The sequence below is a fragment of the Sceloporus undulatus genome, chromosome 1 (genome assembly GCF_019175285.1).
Source record: "Sceloporus undulatus isolate JIND9_A2432 ecotype Alabama chromosome 1, SceUnd_v1.1, whole genome shotgun sequence".
Taxonomy (NCBI): Eukaryota; Metazoa; Chordata; class Lepidosauria; order Squamata; family Phrynosomatidae; genus Sceloporus; species Sceloporus undulatus.
The window spans coordinates 96,649,396-96,672,083 of record NC_056522.1 but is presented as its reverse complement, the minus strand read 5'-3'; the positions used below and the strand labels follow the sequence as shown (position 1 = coordinate 96,672,083).

The 22,688-nt window shown below is 40.7% G+C and overlaps 1 protein-coding gene across 1 annotated transcript in view; it reads left to right on the top strand.

Annotated features, from left to right (window-relative positions):
* ENPP1 (ectonucleotide pyrophosphatase/phosphodiesterase 1) overlaps window positions 1-22,688 on the top strand; it is a 70,317-nt gene that overhangs the window by 4,912 nt on the left and 42,717 nt on the right. Inside the window, 2 exon segments of the mRNA XM_042447264.1 lie at window positions 21,969-22,041; window positions 22,397-22,513. Of these exon segments, the coding sequence (XP_042303198.1) occupies window positions 21,969-22,041; window positions 22,397-22,513 (190 nt within the window).

Sequence of the window (22,688 nt, the reverse complement as noted above, 5' to 3'; positions counted from 1 at the left end):
TTCTAGGAGGGTGGGAGTGACAGATTCTCCTGCTCTTTCTCCTCATCTTACACAAGAACAACCATGGTAGGAGCTAGTGGGACAGAGGTGGCGGAGGTTAACATAGAGGCATCTCAGCATTCACTACTGACAAAGTTTCCTTGGGGTGCTGGGCCCATTGCTGTCATGTCTTCAACAGTGCCATCCAATCTGATGGGTGTCATCCACACCCACTGCATCTTCTGCATTGTGGTAGTGACACCACTGAACTCACCTTCAGGGCCCTACTGACAGCTGGGAAGCAATGGTACTTACATTTTCTTTTTGTGTACAGTAAGCAGTAAAGACGTTTATGAGGTCTGGACTGTGACCTCTGTAAAATTAGTCATTCAGTATCTTGACATGGGAGAACTGCTGTTCTATAGTACTGTATAGGGGAGATACTGAAACGATAGAAACATATGAAAAAATGTTTAAAGACAGATGTAGGAGAATGCTATATATTTGAACTACAGGGACATGTGAAAAAATGTTTAAAAATAGATATAGAAGAATGCTAAATGTTACAGTTATACAAAGATAACTAAGTAGTCAGTATAGAATATCTGCAATCATCTGTTATAAATATCAAGTATTTGTCAGGACACAGATAAAAGTCTGGGGACATATAAGGGATTATATTGAAGCTTTATATGTTTTTGGTGCAATGCAGTTTATTGCATACAGCGCCTTAATAGGATAGATTTTGACTTCTGGAAGCTATCATAGGAGGTCTGAGGTTCAAAAGTTGTTTCACAGCTGCTTCTGATGCAACAATTTATGCTTATAAACAGATGATATGAAAAAGTGATGAAATGATTATCTCCAAATGGAAACATCATGTAGTGTTTAGTCATCCATGAATTCTAGCCAGGAGCAAGAACTAAAGATTCTGTCCAGGGATTGCTTCAGGAATGGTTGTTATTTACATGCAACATGTCACCTTGTGGTACTAATATGAGCATATGATTATGGCTGGGAAGAAGATCTGAAGGTTGTCTGAATCAAGAACTCCTCACTAACAACCAATGCATCACTACTCAGTCTGTGTGTTTGTGAGGTTCCACATATGGGGAAAAAAACTGGTTTGTATACATAGACAAGGTTTTGCATCAGTTTGTTGTACTGTATTATATAACAGTATGATCATAAATTTAAAAAGGATAATGTCATTAAGAATGAAAGAATGTAGCAAACTAGAGCTAGGGAACACTGGCTGGCTGTGTAGGAGAGATAAAACTTGAAGTAATGCTCTGTCATTGTACAATGACACTTCAACATCTTGAGTTAATCAGAATTTATACATCCAATTCTAAGTAACATGGGCCTTTCCCTGAAAATAACTAGGAGGACGTGCAGGAAAAGTCCCATGTTTCTTAGAACTGGGAGTATACATTTAAGCAGAAAGTGATGGCCTTGAGAATATATATTTGAAAGGCACATGCTTCATCGCAGTAGAAAATTCTGTGCTAATTTCTCAATATGGAAAGTTTGCAAATGTGCATCTGCATCTTTGCAACTCTGTGAATAATCTCACCTTTCCAATAAACTCATTGGTTATTCTGGACCAAACAGCTACATTATAAAGTATTTCTTACTGCTATTTTGTGCATATGTGGAACAAATTCCTTTTGAATACACCGGGACTTAGCTCTTAGTTCTTAGGGACTGCAGGATTCTCACTCCTAGCAGGAGTGAGAATTCTGCAGCAATCCAAATGTTGTTGGACTGCAAGTCCCAATCGCCCTTGACAGGATAGCTAATGGTGGTGAATGTTAGGAGTTGGCATTGAATAACATGGAGGACTGCAAGATTTTCCATCCCTTTTCTATAGTGACATAGTCCTCTTTGCAGTCAAACCTTTGGATTGTGGGAGTTCTGGTACCAAAATATTTTCTAAACTTGAATTCAGTTCCAGAGAATCAGATTAGCTTGGGCGTAATTGAAAGTGGGCACAATGGCATTGGTTTCATAGGCACCAATATGCAAATAGTCTTCAAAGTGAAAAATACCTTGAGTGTAGTAGTCTGATGACCCTTAATGCTCAAGTACAATATAAATAAAAGCTTTGATGACACCAACTATGTATTCAAGTCTAGAGAAAGAAAGAAAAAACCCTCAACCTTTTCATTTATATACATGGAAACAATAATATCTATAGGTGCTCTTGAGTGGGGAGATGGCAATGCCCATTACAGCATAGTATAAGAGAAGTCTGCTGATAACTAAATATCCACAAAAGACTAACTAACGCTAATTGCTTGAGAACCCCTATGGCTATGGTGGAGAACCTATGGCATGCGTGTCCTCTGGCACTCAAAGCCATTTCTGAGGGCATATGGAAAGACGGGAGGGCGGGGGAAGAGTAGGAACAGGCATGCACCTGTTCCTCCTCTTCCCCTACCCTCACTGGAGACAGCTAAAGGCATGTGAGGGCAGCAAGAAGAAGAGGAACAGGTGCATAGAGAGGCAGCTGAAGGCCAGGAAGGCGGAGGAAGAGGAGGAACAGGTGAGTGCATGTTCCTCTTTTTCCCCCACCCTCCCGGGCCTTCTGTTGTCTCCAGGGAAGTCTCGGCCCCAGAAGTCCTGCCCCTAGAAGGTAGAGGTCCTGCCCTTGGAAGTCCTGTCCCCCCAGAAGTCCCACCCCCAGCACTGGGTAACACCCAGAGTGGGAACGCCTTTGAGTTTGGGCACTTAGTCTATGAAAGATTCACCATCAATGCCCTATGGTAAATTATTTCCTAGGGAATAATATTCTGAGGGAGAAATGCCCTAGGGATTTTTTTTTTGTCCTTAGCCAAAATACTTGCAGATGGGGTCTAAATGAGATTAGGTATCTGAGATGGGCTCCAAGGTTCTCATTTGTCAACTTGATTTTTTTTTCATTTTTACTTTACTATCTAGTACTGTAGTTCTAGTAGTGCTTTTTGTTCACTCATTGATTTATAAAGCAGTTTTCAACATAGAATGGAACACTGCTGTTCAAGAATTAGAAGTTCAAAATAAGACTTATCCCTTTGGAATATTGCTTTGTGAAGCAGAAATACTGGTTTAAATCCAGTGTGGTTATAGAAGAGATCCACTAGCATGGAAGGACTGTCTCCATCTCTCCTCTCCTCTGCAGCCCTCTGCAACTCCTAGGATTCTGTACTGGAGGCTTTTCTGACTTTCCAGAGGAGCTTAGAGTGCAGAACAGGAATGAGAGGAGGAAAGAGAATTGTCCCCTTTCAGTTCTGTCAACAGAAGGACAGAATTGGATTTGGCCCAATACTTTTGTTCTGGATGAAACTAAACTGAGTTTTTAAAGGTCAAAGTAACTTGGGATCAGAGTTTGATTGAGGCCCAAGACAGATGGCTGGGAAGCGCCATGTTCGGTCCAAAATTAGGGTTTGGGGGCATGCAGCAACCCCATGCTCCTGAACCCTAATACAGAGCGGCTCTGCCATCATGGCAGCCTCCGGTTCACACCAAGGCCGCCATGATGACGCAAGTGTGGTGCCGCGTCTGCACGTTGGGTGCCACGCTTGGTCATTAACGTGACACAGTGCGCCAATGGCCACACTATTGACGCTGTCTGCACGCTCCCAAAAGAACCCGCTTTTAGTGAGTTCTTTTTGGAGCAGAGGGAGCCCGTGCAGTTTGGTTGCTGTGGGCTCCCTCCAGAGGGAAAATGAGTGGCTCCAGACTGCCCCTTTCCCAAAGTCACTTTTTTGGACTACTGTTCCCAGAATACCTCAACCAACATGACCACTGGCATGCTAGGTAGAGCATTCAGGGAATTGTAACCCAAAAAGTAACTTTGTAAGTTCTGATCTTGGATACACAATGCATCCTAATAAGCAGTCATAAATGCTAGGAGAAAATTGCCAAATGCTAGCCAGTTTCATACTATACATGTTCTGTGACCACACAACATATAGAAAGCAAGATGGGTATGGATGTGGTGGAGATTGCAGAGATTATTTTATGAGGAATAAGTACTTATAATGTACCATAAGTGATTGCCATAATGATAATCGTTTGTCACCCAACCAGACCTTTGTTTTAATCCACTTCAAAAGTTCTTTGAAAGTCTTTTTAGCTATGTAATACTTTTGATATTGGATGTATTTCACTGATTCCAAAATGTGTGTTCTGAACTTCTGCCTAGCATTTCTGGTTTGATTTGGAAAGAGCATAACTCTCCTCTAGTTTTGTTAGTATGCAAGATCCATGAAACTTTTACATGGCATCTGTATACATAGCTGTCCACAGGAAGGGGTGAAAATCTCCTAGAGTATTCATTTCCACAATACAGTGCTCAGTTCACAGAAGAAACAAATATTCAGAAACTCATGTAATTAGGTACCTCCATTTCTCAGTGTATTTTGCTTCTTTCTAAGTGATGTTTCCATTTTTATTCGAAAGCAGTAGGCCATGCAGATATATTTTTCAATTGTTGAACATCTCCAAATACTCCAGAGCATTCTTCCCAAGATTAGGTTCCTAGACTCCAGCTTCAACAGACCACAGCCATCATGGGCAGTGGTCAGGATTCTGAGAGGTAGATTTAAGCAATATTTGAAGATCCAAGTGTGGACACTGCTGTTCCAGAGCTTCTAATCAACTAATGTTGTTTCTGGTTGTTTCTTTAAGTAGGTATTTTACTGACATATTACTGGAAATGTTTCATGCAGGCAAGTACTAAGAATGCAGGGCGTGCCTTTCACGGTGTATTTCCCTTTATAGCTGCATTTTTTGTGTATTATAGAACTACTGGTTGCCTGAAATGTTCTTAAAGGGATAGAATGGGGAGATCCAACCAGGAGATGCTATTCAGCTATGCAACTAATGTAATTACATAACTGAGTAGCTTGTCTAGAGTCTTGGCTAATGTTTGACCTTCATATGCAGTGGAATTTTAAATATGTGGCTGTACCAAATTCTTTGGAAATATGGAATGCCATTTTTTGCCTTCATGAGAAGTGATAATCTAGGGAAATCTGTAGGAGAAATATGAAGGCCTGAACTCCTAAATTAGGGCAAAATTAGCCTTGAAATAGTTAAAAAGGTTAGGGAGGTTTTGAATATTAAGATTTGTAGCCAAAAGAGCTGAAGATCTGAACAGATTAGGACAGTAAAGTATCACTCATCCAAATGGTCTGAATGATGCATCAAACATCTAATTTCCTAGACATGGGAATGATATGTTTATACAGAATCACATTGATATAGAACTCCATGGTCAAGATTGTGCTTTGCTTAAGCCATGCTGTTTGCTCTTGAAGTAGATATTATGTTAAAATTAAGAAAGAGAAGAAGAATGAAGACCAAAAGCAAGATGTGAGCAGAAAAAAGAGAACAATGATAGCACTGAGTGGAAAGAGGGGATATGAATGATCAAATGCTACAGAAGTCTGGAGAACAGGAAGCTGCTGCAGCACAGAGAGCCATTTGCTTTGGTGAGACAATTCCCTCAGGTGATGAGGCACTTGGGTCAGCAAATTTGCCACTCCCTTCCTACTCTGGCAGGGCTGTTACCACTCTGGAGAGCTGCCACTAATCCACCTCCACAAAACACTCCAGAGCTAGAAATTACTTGTCTTGGCTTCCTCTACCACTGCCCACCCAACTCCCAGGAGGCAAAAGCACAGAGGTCAGCAGCCAAAGCCATCACACCAGTGCCAGCAGCCAGTTCTGTGAGTCAGAATCATTCTGAATCCCTGGCTCTTGCTTTTAAGAGCCAGTCTCTATGGCATTAGCAGAGTGTCTTGGAAAATCATTTGAGCCATAACATAGGTGATTTCCTCAGGCACCTGTGCTGCTTCTACAGAGCTGGGCTCTTTAAAACCAGAGATATAGGTTCAATGTGCTGCTGGCACCCCCAGCTTTGTCATTTATACCTTTATCCTTACTTTCATGGGCTCTGCCAGTTGTTGTTAACAGTCCTCAAGTCGATCCTGACTCATGGTGACCCTGTGGATGAGACATCTCCAAGATTTCCTGTTCTCCCCTGCTTTGCTTAGGTCCTGTAAATTCATACCCATGACCTCCCTAATAGAGTCTATCCGTCTAGTGTGCAATCTTCCTCTCTTTCTACTTCCCTCCACCTTTCCTAGCATTATTGTCTTTTCTAATAAAATGTGCCTTCTCATGATGGGCCAAAGTATGATGGCCTCATGTTGGTTTCCAGGGAGATTTCACACGTGATCTGTTCAAGCATTCTTCTCTGCCCCCTCCCTCTTTCAGGTTGGGCAGAGTGCATAGAGAAAACAAGCAGTTCTTCTCCTTCTCTTTCAGGATGTATGCATGTATGTCTCTGTGTGTGTCTGTGTAGGGGGAGACTGCTGTCAACATGATGAGGGTGCAGTTCTTTACTTCCCCATTGAACAATGTGAAAAAAACCATTAATATTCAATTAACTCAATGGGGGGGGCAGTTTTGGGGAGTAGAAAAGAAAAGAGGCAGTGGAATCTTATCCTTCTTAGTAGGCTCGGGCAAAGCAAACTGTTGCAGCCTATCCTGGTTGGTCTATTCTTTCTTAGTAATAACCCTTGCCATCTTGATAGCATGCTGATGTAGTTTGCCACATGTGTCTCAGTTTTCATTTGTGGGACTCCGGGGCTGTACAGACTGCCCCTAAGGGATGGCCTGTAGCTGCCTTGATCTGCACCGGATCGGGGCCATGGCAACCGCATGTTGAGGCCCCGATCTCTCCTTTTTGCGGTGCAAAAAAAAAAAAAAAAGTGGCTCCTTATGCACCCTGGAAAGGGTGTAATAGCTGTCGGCAGACAGCTTTTCCATCCTCCTTTGGCACTGTGTCATGTAGATGCAGCGCCAGATGAGTGCCGTGATGCCACACGCCACGTGGAGCAGTGTGCAGCATCACATCAGTCTGGGGGCAGAATCAGGGTGTGCATCATGTGGATGCCACACCCTGACTCTGCTCCCAGACCCACCTTAATGGCCGGTCTGTCGAGCCCCTGAGTCAAAAGGCTAGTTTAAAGGCCTCAGGACTGTCTGTATGGCACACATTACTCTGTCTTGCAACCAAGAGGAACAGTCAGTTAATTCAGGAGAAACAGCTGGGAGGCTGATATCATCTGCTGCCTGAAGAAGTCTGGTTACTTTCCTAGTAATAAGTCTGTCCCTGGGAGGTATAGATACACAGCTCATATGCTATTTAAGATCTCCTTGAAAATGCTTATGTGTGGAACATTAATTATGACCATGGGTGAAAAAGTTGTGGCCAAATTTGAGATGGTTTTGTTCTTCAATTTGTGTTCATCTGAAAGAGCAGTCTAGCAGTAATAGCCAAGTGTTCTTTGTGTAGCATGGAAAAGTGTTTTCCCAGTAATCTTTTTGCCCATAATAATTATGACATACTGTTTTACGGTCTGACACTGTTTGTCTTCCTCCCACATAGAGAGGAAGGAGTAAGGGGACAGGGACTCATGCCTAGAATACAGAACTTTGTTCCAATACAAACATGCACAAAAATACATTTCACAGTAAAACAGAACATTATCTTCTTTCCTTCCAAAGCTCACAAACCAAGTCCACAATATATGTTCCAGTGCTATGTAGAATTGTGATTCTGTACTGACATCCTGATCAAGAATGCTTGAAAGCTACCATGCTTAGTATGGTCAAATGGCCTCTTTTAAAGTGTCAAATGTGGGTTCTTCTTTGGCATTGTTATTTAAATGCCTTTTAAAATGTTTATCTAGAATTCTTTTGTGTGCTGATCTGAGGTCTGTTTTTTTCAGGCAGTAAGTAAAACTACAGTCTAATGGTTTAACACAGACTCAAACTACAAGTCACAGAGAGTTTTGTACTTCTACCCCAGAACATCTAAATGGAAGTATAACTTTGGGGACTAAGGTTGCAAACTTGCTTTCTCCCCCATTTTCATTGTTATTCAGCTCAGAATTATCCACTCTGAAATGATTTGTCAGCTGCAGGGAGAACACAGTATACAGAGAGAAAGGAGGAAGATGATTTTGTACAAAAAAGACTGACAAGGAGTTACTGTATTTTCTGGCGTATAAGACTACTTTTTAACCCAGGAAAATCTTCTCAAAAGTTGGGGGTTGTCTTATACGCCGGGTGTTGTATTATAGGGCAGGTACTGAAACTTCTGAGCCAGAATGGAGAATCTGCGGTTGCTGCATATGGTGGGGGGAGGCCAAAAACGGCCACGGCTGCATCCCCACCGTATGCAACGATCGTATGAAAGCAGCTACCACTTTGATAGTCTTGGAGACAGGGAGGGCTGGACAGGCAAGGAGAGCTGACCAATCCAAGCAGGCTTTGTATACAACAAGGTTTCCTGCTAAGTACCTGCATGTCATTTGAAATAAAATTACCATATTGAAATCAAATCTGATGGTTTTTTAAATTTTTATTTGGTGTGTGCTGGAAGAGGGGTAGTCTTATACGGTGAGGATATCACAAACTCTATATTTTAACTGGAAAAGTTGGGGGCCGTCTTATACGCCCAGTCTTATACGCCGGAAAATACAGTAAGTCTCTTTCTACCCATCCCCTTCCATTCAGACTTGGACAAAAAGCTAAGGGAAGAAAGATAATATGTAATTTGAAGCACATTTACCTGAAATAAAGCTCCACAGATTCCAGTGGAGCAATTTCAAACTATTTTAGGGTTGCAGATTTCCCAAGCATTGCTCTTACCTAGAAGTAGATGCCTTTTGTGGTTTTGGATAGTATTAGTGCTTCCTTATGAGGTATGCTGAAGATACTGTAAAAAAACAAAACAATTTTTTGATGTCTGACCTGAAGTGGCCATGCAATGTAAATCAAGCCTTTGCCAAATTTTGCACTCATGTCATTTGGTTGATTACCTCTTATGCTGAAGTCAAGCCTAAACCTATAGGGCAGGGGTAGGCAAGCTTTTTGAGCCAGGGGCCGGGTTGCTGTCCCTCAGACAACTGGGGGGCCGAAGCCAAAAATTAAATGATTAAATAATTTTTTAAAAAAAATTAATTAAATAAATAAACCGGGACAAATGTAGGACAAAAGTTTCAAATGGAGGACACACAAAAAATTTGCTGATTTTTAAAAAAATGTTAATATAAATGCATGTTTCGGAGGCTTCTATAGACAATTGCCTCCCTTGCCTGCCGCTTGCCCCCCCCCTTGTCCGCCTCCTCCTGATAGGCCAAAGGCCCCATGCCCTCATGTGAAAGGCCAAAGGCTCCGGCGGCAATCAGCAGCAGGACCGGGTGGGGGCCGGTCCCAAGGCCTTGCCGGGCCGCATCCGGCCCGCGGGCCGCAGGTTGCCTACCCCTGCTATAGGGAATCAAAAAAGTGATAGTAGAACTAAACTGAATCTTGTTAATTAAGTTCAACAAATAGCCTGAGTACCTTAATATATGGAAATACATGTTGGGAGGGGTCAGGAAAGGAGGAGTAAGTGCTTCCAACTTCCAGTTTCCTTTTCTGTGGGCAGTTTATAAACACAGTGCACCTGCATTTTACGCGGGTGCAGCATACACTGAAAGCCACGCTGGAAAAGCCCCTTGCGTGTCTCAGAAAACGTAATGACGCGTGTACTGTTGTGCGCTGTGGGTGCGAGCCCCATTACTTCCAATGGGGTTCCAGCATACGTTGATTTCCCCTTATGGGGAGAGATCCCTGCATAAGGGGAGGGCCAACTGTATGTTGCTTATCAAGTTCTAGGGAGAGGATAGCAAGATTCTATCAAAGATGGGATGGCAAGTTGGTTAAAATGGCAAGGAGGTAATGAGGATTCTCAAAGAATTGCACTCAAATTGCTCCTAGTTTTTGTCTGAATTTAAAAGGACCTGTCCAAGGCGCTAAGCCTAATTTAGGGGACAGAGTTAAGCACTTTGCAAAGCTTCTTTAAAATTCAGGCTAAAACCCAGAGGTGATTCACCACCCCACTGATGTGTAAGCTACCAGTCACCAGTGCATTTTAGGAGTGTGTACTGTTTATGGCAGTCTTTTCTTTGTCACATCTTAGTAGAGATAAGCAAGCAGTCCTTGTACCAGGAGCTACTTCTTTTTCATACTTCCATACGTCTTATGGAAATATATGGAAATAAAGTGCAAAGTAATGTCATTTTGTCTTTTCTTTGCATCTCAGAATGCTGGAGTCCAAACATGCTCCTTTGGAGTGAGTTTTCAGCTGATAGCAAGTTGCACTCCGGAGAATGTCTTACATTATATTTCACCAATGGGAATTACGAGCCATGAGCCATATGTGGCCATGAAGGCCAGTTTGCAGCTCCTGGACTCCTCCACAATGTGCACTGCCATTCTTCTTTTTAATTTTTGGCAGAAAAAGGAATATCACCACTACACTTATAGGAAATGCCACTTATCATTAACAGTTGTAATTCCCAATAGGACGGCAATGCCATAGCAGGTACTCATTGAATATTTACTAACTGATATTTATTCTCTTGAAAAAATGAATAGTTCTAAACATTCTGAAATACATCCCTCTTTACTTTTATTTATTCTGTGGAATTCTCCTATCTTTTATCAGTAGATTTTCTGTTTCAAGTTCAAGGCATTGCACACTGATTCTGAAGCCTCTCCTCATCACCTTTGACCAACTTGTTATAAACATCAGAATATTTTTGTTCTGAGGTTTGTGGTATTGTGAACTTGCCTGTGTGTGGTTTGCACAAGATCCGGGAATGACATGAATCAGTGCAGCTTCACAGTAACGTGGTCATTTCTGTAAGACTTTTTAACCACAGGAAAAGATTCAGACTTTCTACTGACCATGATGATACTGTGGGACTACTCATTAAGATGAGCTATATCCACTGGTAATGTGAAACTGTTCATATGGGACAATTAGAGAGGGAGCGTGGCATTGTCCATTTTTAAGCAAATCATTTGGGTCTTTGGCTTTTTTATTCTTGCCACAATCAGGCAAATTGTAAATGCAGTGAGTTTTGTCCTCTAGCTTTTCTTCAGTGTTTTTGATATATCCTTCTTCCATTATAAAGAAAGCACTCACCTGTTTATAACTAGGTGAAACACATGATTCTTTTGCTGTGTGACCATCCTTGTCTCCATCATATCACATTTCCCTACATTTCAGTGTGCCTTTCACAGGATTATTTTTATTTTTTGACTGTTGGACCAGGCTGCTGGAAACCAGGGTTCAAATCTCCATTCAGCCATAGAAAACCACTGGGTGACCTTGGGTAAGTCATACTCTCAGCCGCAGAGAAAAGCAATGGTAAACCTCTGAATACATCTTACCAAGAAAACTCTGTGGCACTTATCACATGGAGGCTTACATTCGGGAAAAAGTTCCTGAAGCGTTCTTGAAGTACAAAAGTGTGATATCTGGTCATGCTTCTTAATCGTCATTGAGGCGTCTTGCTTCTCTCCCGTTGTCAAAGCGCTTGCAGAGCAGCCATTTCTATCCATTATTCAAGAAATGGCTGCTCTGTGAATGCTTTGACAATGGGAGTGAAGCAGGATGCCTCAATGACGATTTAGAACCATGACCGGCTATCACACCTTCATGCCTCAGGAACATTTCAGGAACCTTTTGCTTAGCAGTGAAGATGCTGACTCTGATGACCGCAAGGTCACCAGGTTAGCAGTTCAAGGCCCAAGCAACGTGTGATGGAGTTAGCTCCTTTCACTACTCCCAGCTTCTGCCAACCTAACAGTTTGAAAGCATGTAAAAGTGCAAACAGAGAAATAGGTACCACTTCGGTGGGAAGGTAACACTGTTCTGTGCTGTCATGCTGGCCACATGACTACCAGAGTCATCTCTACCAATGCTGGTTCCCTCAACTTAGTAACCAAGATGAGCACTGCCCTTTACAGCCAGACACAACTAGACAAACTGGTCAAAGGGGAAGCCTTTACCTTTTTTCAGTCCAAAAATGGTTTCCATTCTCTGGAGCCCAAGAGAGGAGGCCTTAGAACAAAGAAACAACATTAAATCTTGACTGGCTGAGCTGTAGAATAAAAATGAGGTTGCAGAAATATGCATGTACCCAAGCTTCCTCTGGCTGATTATTTTCTGTATTTGTAAAGTAGGCAAGAGCTTACTACATTTGCCACACTGTAGAATTAATGCAGTTTGCCATGAGTCCATCCCATGAAATCATGGGATTTGTAGTTTGCGGTGGCATCAGAACTCTCGGACAGAGGTGGCTAAATAACTCACAAAATTACAGATCCCAGAATTCCATACGATTGAGCAGTGGCAGTTAAAACAGTGTCATACTCCATTAATTCTGCAGCCCTAATTGTAACTGATCTGTGGCTTCTCCAGTGCTGATTAAATTTCACTTTAGACCTGTTGCGTTTAGGATTATGGTATTTCTGTCCTTCATTGAAAACAGTAGACTTTTCAGCTTATTTCAGCATTCAGTGTTCCAGAGAAGCAATATAGACAATACTTTGTTTGTTTTCTTTGCATTTCCTTGTTCCTACAAATCAGGCATAAGCAGTTTTTTTCTTCATGGAAGATTTAATTCCCAAATGCAGATCATGCCTCATTTTACTTTTCACTTCTGATTTTTACTCATTTCTTAAGGGGAAAAAGTTGCTTTCATTGTGTAATTCAGTAGAATGAGACTTGTAAATTCACTGAATTACTAGCTTACAACATCTTGTCATCACAGCCTGTGGTGAAGTATGCTGGGAGTTGCAGTCCAACAGTACCTGGAGTCATACTGTGCCCACCCTGGTCTAGACCATAGCAACAGGCATTGTAGTAAATATAGATTGGAATGATAATGTAAGGATCTTTATTTACATTTGCAAACTTTTTCAGTTGTTGAAAGCTTTCCTTAGCCATTCTTTCTCACTTTATCTGAATGACACTTTTACTTAGATGTATCTTTGCTACTACCTACCTGTTTAATACATCCAGTTATCCTTGCAGCATTTAGGAGAACTTATCCTGACAGCATCAACTTATACCTTTTCCTCACATCTTGTTCCAAGCATTATAACCATATAGCTTTATATATGGCAGTGAGAAGTATAACACTGATTGCAGAACATGGCTGGATGTTAAGGAGTGGTCTTTGTGTATGTGGCTTCAAGTCATCTGTAGATTTATGACAACTACATGAATTTTATAGGGTTTTCTTAGGGAATACTCAGAAGTGGTTTTGCCAATTCCTTTCTCTGAAATATAGCCTACAGCACCTGGTATTCATTGGCGGTCTCCCATCCAAGTACAGTCCGCCCTTCCCTTATGCAAGGGATCCATTCCGAACACCCTTGCATAAGAGAAAAATGCGGATGCTCAAGCCCCATTCAAGTGAATGGGGCTTGAGCCCGCGGCAGCGTGCACACCATTGCGTTTTCTGGTTGGAAGCCGCATAAGAGATGCCTGCGTATGACGCAGGCACACAGTAATAACCAGGGATAATTAAAGGTCAGATGGGACCTGGTGCCTTTAGGTAGCTGGTAGGGTGAATTAAATATATGTTTGCTATTTAATAGTGTGCCTGTCTATTTAATAATTTTGTTTTGGGGGCAAAAATATTGAGGTTTGGCCTGAAAAATGACCACAGGGACATGCTTTTTTAGAATGCTGTTTTGAATTTCTTTAGCCCAAAATTGTTGTCAGTCACTCAGCTAACTGAACAGAAGTAGCTGGAAATAGTGTTCTTGTGCCAGTTCCCCAAAATGGCATCTGTACAGTCCACAATGAGTAGGGAACAGCCCAAACTGGGCTTCTAACTATTTGGGGACATGAGACATGTATGTTCAGTTTCAATTTAAACTAAATGTATAGAATGAAATGCCAAAGTACATCCACTTTCAATCTGATGTTAGCAGCCATGGTTGCAAAGAATCCACCTTCCCTCTTCCTCTTCCTCTCGCTAGCCCTCCCTCCCAGCCAGACAAAAGTAACATCATACCTTCTCCACTTTGACAATCTTTGCATTCTCCTCATTTCCAAAGTCAATCAATCAATCAATCTTTATTAATGCTTAAGCCAAAGGCCATTCGCATGATAAAATATAAAACCAATATCAACAATTCAGAATTATAAAATATTCCATCAAATAGCATCCAGATTTAATACATAATATACTTCCAATCAATTAAATAAAACAACTTTAAAAGAAAAAAAAAACACTTCAAGGTTTGGGTAAGATCATCCACCTAAGAATCATTAAAAACATTTTAAAAACAAAAACAGCTTCAAAGTTTAGATAAAGTCATCCCCCTGACAATCAACAGCAATGTCTGCTATTACCCTTGCCCGAATTTTGTTTGCTGCTGAAGCAAACAATGAAACCTTATAAGTTACCTTAGAATCAATATCAGACAAGAGATAAAAAATCTTTTCAGAAATGGTATTAGACTGTAAATTGGACAGAATAGATCCCATAAATTTTGTTCTTGGACCAGTATATAGTGAGCAAGAAAACAAATAATGAGGCAAATCCTCGATTTCTGGGGCTCCACAAATACATAAACGGGAATCCTTAGGTGTATGTGAATATCTACCGTCAATCATGGCTGAAGGCATTGTTTGGAAGCGAAGAGCTGTAAAAGCCTGTCTAAGCTTTAGAAATGTAAGATTCCCTAGATAAACAGCCATCTGATGGTCCAATTTATATAATCTAAACCAATTGGAAAATTTCGAATTATTAATAGCCACTCTATCCAGATGTACATCATGGTTAAAAATATATTCACGGAGCTTCTCTCTTGAATTCAAACTAGAAGAATTTTCAGTTAGAGCAGGATATAATTCAAGCAGCCTCTGGTGTCTTGAGCTCCAGACTTTACAGGTTGATAAATATTGAAAACACAACTTAGGAAAAACCTTAAGCGTAGAATCTTTAACAGATCTCCAATAATTAAGTAAAGTAAAGTGAATGCGAGCTCTAATGGAAGGGAGGCCAACCTCAGCCCGGACCAAGGCTGCAGGCGTGCCAGGTGGAAGTAGGAGCAATTTCCTGAGAAACATATTCTGGATGGCCTCCAGTTTGACCATTTGGGAATCATCCCAACCCCACACGGCAGCACCATAAAGAATCTGGGTTATAACTTTACTCTGATATATTTTGACAGTAGGTGCAACTAGATGACCCCCTGCCTGATTATAGAATCTAAGGATTGCTCCAATTGATCTCACAGCTACTACTCTACTAGCTTCTATGTGGGGCTTCCAAGAGAGGTTTTCTGTGAAGTGAATGCCGAGATACTTAAATTCTCTGCGTTGTTCAATCTGATGACCATTAATAGAACAACGAAAATCAGAGTGTCTTTTCCCAAAAACCATTACCTTAGTTTTATTATAGTTGATAACAAGCTTTTCCTTGGAACAAAATGCCTCTAGCTTGGAAAGTAACCTTCTCAGACCTATACGTGTAAGTGAAATTAAAACCATGTCATCAGCATATAACAGAATAGAGATCTTTTTTGATCCAAGTGTAGGTGGAAAAAATTCTGGGCCAGAAAGTGCTGGAATGATGTCATTCAAATATAGATTAAAAAGTGTTGGTGCCAAGAGGCATCCTTGTTTAACTCCTTTATTTGTAGGAATAGGATCAGTTAGTGAGCCAGAGGTACCAACTCTTATCCTTGCTGTTGTATTGGTATAAAGTTCCTTAATCAAAAACAATAAGCGGTTGTCTCTATTAGTATTGGCCAGTTTATGCCATAACAAGTTTCTGTCAATTGAATCAAAAGCTGCTGCTAGATCAATAAAGGCAACAAACAGATGTTTTGTAGGGCCTTCAATTCCTTTCTGGGCTAAATAATAAAGAGTCAAACAGTGGTCAATAGTACTCTGGCCTTCCCTGAATCCAGCTTGTTCAGGATAAATAATCTGGTTATTAAATTCCCAATCCTCCAGTCTATTTAATAGATATCTACTATATAGCTTAGAATCCACGTCCAGAAGGCTTATGGGCCGATAGTTATTAGGATCTTGCTTATCTCCCTTCTTATATATGGGGACAACTACACTCTGTTTCCAGCCTACTGGAGTTATCCCAGTATTATTGATTTGGGTAAACACCTTAGCTAATATTGGAGCCCACCATTCAGAAAAGTTTTTATATATTTCTGGGGGCATCATATTTTCTCCTGGGGCTTTATTCAATGCCAGAGCTGCAATCAGCTTTTTTATCTCAGATTCTGAAACTGGGGGCCATTGAGGCAGATAGGTAGTTTTTAAATCAAAAAAAGAGTGATGCTCTGCATTTGTAGCTCCATAGAGTTTACTAAAATGGCTATACCATTGTTGTGATGTAATATGCCCAACAATAACCGGTCTAATCTTATTCATGCCAGAAGCAGTAATATCCCAAAACTGTTTCTCATTTTTTTCTGTAATAGCTTGCGCTAGTTGTTTCCATTGTGCTCTAATATATTCATCTTTTTTGTGTTTTAAGAGTGCCTTATAGGATGACCGCATAGAGGCTAAGATGTCAGGAGAGATATTGTCGTTGTTTCTAAGTGCCTGCCGAGAGCACTTCATCAGTGCTTTCCGAGCACTTCGACATTCCAAATCAAACCATTTGTTAGTTGCTACCGTGTTGGGATTAAATTGTTTGTTACTCACCAACTTGGGCCTAAGCATTTGAATGATGGTTTGAAAAATATGTAAAATATCTGAAGTGGAATTTAAAATAGCTGATTGTAGGGACTTAAAGGTAATACTCTCCAGTATCTGATGGACTGAGATGCCCAAATTAATTGACCACCGTATTCTCTGTTCTCCTATATGAATTCCATTTAGATTTAAATTTAAATTTAAATTTTGGGGAGTACAAGGGGGGTGAAATGACCCAGTATTAAATAATAATGACAATGGGAAATGATCACTTTCAACACGACTAATAACTTCAAATTTACAAATATCAGGAACCAGATTTGCAGATACTATTATATAATCTATTGTACTTGTTCCCCTGTTGGTAACATAAGTATATGGACCTGATGTCAGATCGTAATGGGTTCCGTTAAGGCACTGCAAGCCATGCAAAGAAAGAATTTCTATAAGCTTAAAGCCAGCTTTGTTGGTAATTATATCCTTTGAGACCCTAGGAACAGGTACAATATAAGCAGTTGATCCTTGGTTAGTACTCTCCACCTGCCTTGAGTCATTTCCAATTCTAGCATTAAAGTCTCCACAGAGTAAAAGCCTTGTAGAGGGATATTGACTCTCCAAAGAAAATATGGTTTCAGATAAGCTATCCCAAATATTGTTAGGACCTACGTTCTTTGCTAAGTTAGGGGGAAAGTAAACATTTATACAAATTAAGGAACCAAAACACATGCTCTTGATGACTAGCACCTGTATACAATGTGGAAAAGCACAAGTTATTGGTTGAATCTCCGCCTGTAAATCAACAGATATGAATATTGTAAGACCACCACTACCACGGCCTCTTGTACAACTTTTAACTGCGGGAACAGAAAATGCTTGAAATCCATAAAGAGATGGCAAATTAGTTTCAAGCGCCCATGTCTCTTGTAAACATAGAATTTTAAAAGTTTGAAGGTAATTTGCAAAATCTGCGTCATGGAACTTATTTCCCCAGCCCATGATATTCCAACATAATAAGCTTAGTTGTCAAGCTGATGTAGAGTCCATGTCATCACCAATGTTCAAAAGTTCTGTTTGAGCTGGATCCTTTTGTTTGTTGGATGCTTCATGCAGAGAAGGTACAGTGTTAACTCTCTTAGGTTCCAAAGGTTGTACTGGAATTATAGTTGTAAGGTCCTTTTTATTCATTGATAAGAGAGCATCAATAGAACTCATATCTAAAGCCCTCTCCACCTCATGGACCTCAGCAGTAGTTATTGAATTCCACAGTGGTATGGCCAAATCCTTTGTGGTAAGCAGCATATTTTTAAGGTCATCTACTCTGGATGTGATGTCATGTTGTTCTATATTAATTATTAAGTCACTTGAATCTATGGCCTGTTTCTCTGTGGGTTGCCTCTCTGCCGTACTGTTGGAGGTTTTAACTAAATTGGGCTTCGGTGTGGTCTTACTCAAGGTCTCTTTAGGGATTCCTTTAGGAATTATCAAGTGAGCATTACTTTGATCTGCAAGCCCCCCACTACCATGCTTATTAGGGGACAGAGGAGATATAATTTGATCACGAAAAACCTGTGCTGGAATTATTTGGAACTTGAATAAAAAGGGTTTCATTTTTAACAACATGAGAGGAATTGTAGATTGTTCAAAAGTTAACAAGATTCGCTTATAAGTTGATATATTAGGAAGCCATTCCACAGCAAGGATATCAATGTCGTAGGAGGGCACCTGTAGAAGTTGGCTCAGCGAAGATCTAATGGTTCCATTGGACCTCCATCTGCCGTTATTTATACTGTTATAAGCAATTTGCAACATAACTTGGTTTACTTGTAAAACCCTGCTATGGTTTCTTTCCCCCATCTCCTTAGAAGTTACTGGTAGACTGCCTCTGGGGTTGTTGATAGTGGGAATCCTCACTTTACTGGATATTTCTCTATTGACATAATCTAAATTCTCTTTTGCCACTAATTGCTTCTGCATGAAAGTCTCAAAGGAATGTTTGAGAAGCTCTACCTGATTAACAATTTTCCCTAAGCGCTCATAAATTGAGATAACAGTATGAGCTGTTAAAAGGCATTGTTTTGTCACAAAGTCCGGAGGATTTAACTTGTTTTGCTTTGTGAGTTGTTCCTTCTCAGTATCTGGCAGTTTCTCCCATACGGACTCATTTAGTTCCAGGGACACCCCTTCATGAATGTTAACCGGCTCACTCCCTGAAGATGCTAAAAGTTCAGATAAAAGCTCATTTTCTTTTCCCAACACAAGAAAGTTGTTAGCAGTTGGAATTGTAAATTCTAAGTTTCAGTTTGCCAATGTAGATGGAATACTCACAGTTTCCTCATTAACAAGTAAGTCATCGATTTTAAGCTGTTTGGAAGCTTTGTTATGCTTGTTTGTATCAGGGCTTGTTCTACAACGTTTTTTATTGCCCATATCAGTAATTTCACCAAACACTCTCTCCCTCGCTGCTGCTGGGCTGCCAGGTGGGAGGGGGGATATTCCAGGGGCCTGCTGAGCCCCAAGGACGCTGCCTCTCTCCCTCGCTGCTGCTGCTCCACCTCCCATTTCCAAAGTCTTTCCACTGTAAATCTGATGTTTCCAGCCATCACCATAAAAGGAAGGTACATTGTTGTTCATCTGGCCAGGAGAGAGGGGGAGGGGGAAGAGGAGAGAGAAGTTGGATCCTCCCTGGGAGTGGCTGCAAACATTGGATTCAAAGGAAGGGGCTTTGGAAATGAGGAGGATGAAAAGTTTGGCAAAGCAGGGGAAATGTATTGTAACCAGGACTGAAGGTCTACCTTAAATTTAGTGCACCCTTGGGGAATTAAATATTAGCTCTATGTATTGGCTGGGTTATGTAGCTCATCCCTATGTATACCAAGGTTGGAGGCAAGAAGAACCACAGAGGCAAATCCTCAATGAATTGCATTTTATTTAAAAGGGAAAAACCAACACACACTCTTAACAATCATTCATGCAAGCACACAAGAACTGAGAAATAATGGTCTACGAAAGCTCATGCTGACAATTTCTTTTTTTCAGTAGTCTCAAAGGTACTACAAGATCCCTCCCCATACTGATTCTACAGACTAACAAGGCTATATCTTTGAGAAACAAAGGTGTTAGGTTGGAGCAGAATAAGGCTTTCTAATGAAGACACAAGAGGATACCGCTTCTCCTGATGACATTCTGGGATGGGAAAAAGGGAACTCATCACTCCTGATGCCACCAGAGTTTGGTGAGCAAAATAGGGGTCTAGCAAAGTACCAATTGGCAGCACCTCTGCCTGAAAACCAAGCTAATCCAACTAAACAAAGGTAAAATCCCCTAATTTATAGGAAATTTGTTCCCTGGGGCAAAATCCAGAGTCGATGTCCGCAAATGGTTTAAATCGTTGATATGCATAGGTGACACTTTGAATTTGGGTCTTCCAAAGGTGTAACATGGGGGTGTTAATAGGTGTATTCCTGCAGCAGGGCAGCTTAAAGTGCCAGGTAGATGGAGTTGTTTACTCCAACTGGAGCCATCCCATTGTTTCCTAGCCAGACTCTTCCTCACCTCCTCTGACATGTCCTGATTTGGAACATAAATCCTCTTGGCGACTCCTAAGCTAGCTGATGTGATCTGCTCGTTTCTACATGATGGCATCTATATTAGGATCATAGAGGCTGAGTTGATAGTAATTATGATATCAAAGAGGATATTTAGGGTCAGTTTAGGGCTATGCTCAGGGCTAACAGCATGGTGTTGATTTTGGCTGGCTGGGAGGAAGGGTGAGGTGGAAGGAGAATGGAGAGGCTGATCTTGTTAAGCAGCAGCTACAAAGTCACAAATAGTCAAAACAGAAAATCTGAAACCCACCAAGGTGGAGGGCCAACTGTATTTGATGATCAGGGCTAGCTCTTTCATTGGGTACAGCTGCCACAAGTGTCAGATCCTGGGGCTTCTGGAGTAGTGGCAAGGAGGGGTGTGTGCCATGCAGGCTACTCTCCACCCCTAAGTTAACCTGCTGTCTTCATGTGTGATGGACACTGTTTTATTGAAGTAAATATTCATTTACCAGGACCAGGTTACTTGTATCCATGGAAGTTGTTCACCCAACCAGGTAACAAGCAATACCTGCTGAAATTCTCTCTTCTGCCCAACCATTAAAAGTACAGGAGCCCTCTCCAGTTTCATTCTGGCATTTGGCTTCCATCGCAGTGGTGACTGGTGGCTTTCAGGTTAGTGGGACAGTGGAGCTGCTCCAGACTTTAGTCTGAAATTTAAACAAGTTATCCATGGTGCTGAACCATATCCTCCATAGGTTCATCACTGAGAGTTGTTGCTTTAAGATTTGGATTAAAATCCAAACCCATTGATGTTTGGACCAGCCACTGCTGCGCCATTTTAACCTTTAATCTTAGGCTGCAAAAGATTTTGGCCCAACCCTGGTATTTGTAACTTCAAAATGTAAAATAAATTTTGCATGAGATAGGGTGACTGCTCTTTATCCTCTTGCTTGAGAGAACTTTCTAAAGAACATTATTGATCATTCTGGCATTATGACAAATAATCGCAATAGTGATATTAAAGATTCTGCAATTTATATTTATTTAACTTATATTTAATTTTATTTAAAGTATTAGTGTTGACTGTAATTTTCTATTTTTATCTCTGTATGCATTTTATTGGTTGTGATCCTGCCTCAATTCGCAGGGAGAGGCAGGAAATACAAATAAATAATTATTATTTATTATTATATATTGCTTATAGTTGAATTCACTCTGGAAAACTTTACCATCTTTTTTCCAGACACATGAGCATCTTGATCCATTGTTGTTGTTGTTGTTGATGATGTTGTTGTTGTTAACTACCATCAGGTTGACTTAGACTTAAGGCAAACCCATGAATGAGAGACCTCAAAGTCACCCTGTCATCAGCAGCCCTGCTCAGGTCTTGCAGGGCTGTGGCTTCCTTAACTGAGACTTCATCTGCACTATAGAAATAATCTGGTTTGACACCACTTTAACTGCCATGGTGCCACCATCTGATGCCACAACAAATTACACTTCCCAGAATTCCATAGCATTTAGCCAGGCAGTTAAAGGGGTGTCAAATTAGATTATTTCTGCAGTACTGATGCAGCCCTAGTCTATCCGTCTGGAATGTGATCTACTTCTTTCCATATTGCCTTCTACCTTACCATGCATTATTGTCTTTTCTAATGAGATATCTTCTCATGATATGGCCAAAGTACACTAGACTTAGTTTAGTCCATTAGGCACTAATGAAACCAGCTCTTACAGTAGTTGCATTGGACAACCAAAGCAACTTCCTTTCATATGAAAAGAATTAAATTCATAGTTCTGTTTGCATTAGTAAAACAAAGTAGTGTAACTGTGCTATTAGCCTTACTTTTTTAAATTTTCTGTTCTAGGTGTTGTGTGTTATTGTCCTAACAACAATACTAGGATGTATATTTGGATTAAAACCTAGCTGTACACGAGATGGTAAGTAATGAAACTTGCGGATAAAAGTATCTGTCTTTTTGATGAAGAAGAGGCATCTTGAATGCATTAAGTGCACAGCATTCCATATTGGCTCTGTGTTTAAAAGTTACAAAACAACTCAGTGTGAGTAACAACTTGAGTCATTGTTTGAATATGTTCCAATATGAAACATATTCTTCTCAAACCAAAAATATGTTTCTATAAACCAGGCTTGTATGAGCTATATTAGACAATTTAACTACTTCTAGTATATTTTTGTATGTATGAAAACAGATTGGTTCCCTAAGATTTAATGGGAATCTGTCCATTTGTCATGACGTAAATACTAACATGAAGTAAATACTAAATATTTCAGTCAAAACCTGCAAAGGACGTTGCTATGAGAGAACATTTGGAAGCTGCCGCTGTGACAGTGAATGCACTAAACTTGGGAACTGCTGCTTAGATTTCCAAGAAGCCTGTATAGAACCTGGTAAGCATCCCTCCCTCCCACCTTCCTCCCCTTTCTTTTTCAAAATGTTCCTGTCCTTGAAGCAGATCAGCTTGTGGATGAGCTAGAAGAGAGACACCAGCTGCTTTTTTTTTTTTTATCGTACTGGTCCTTACTGTACTCTCTCTGGTCCAAAAGATTAGTTTAACGCATCCCT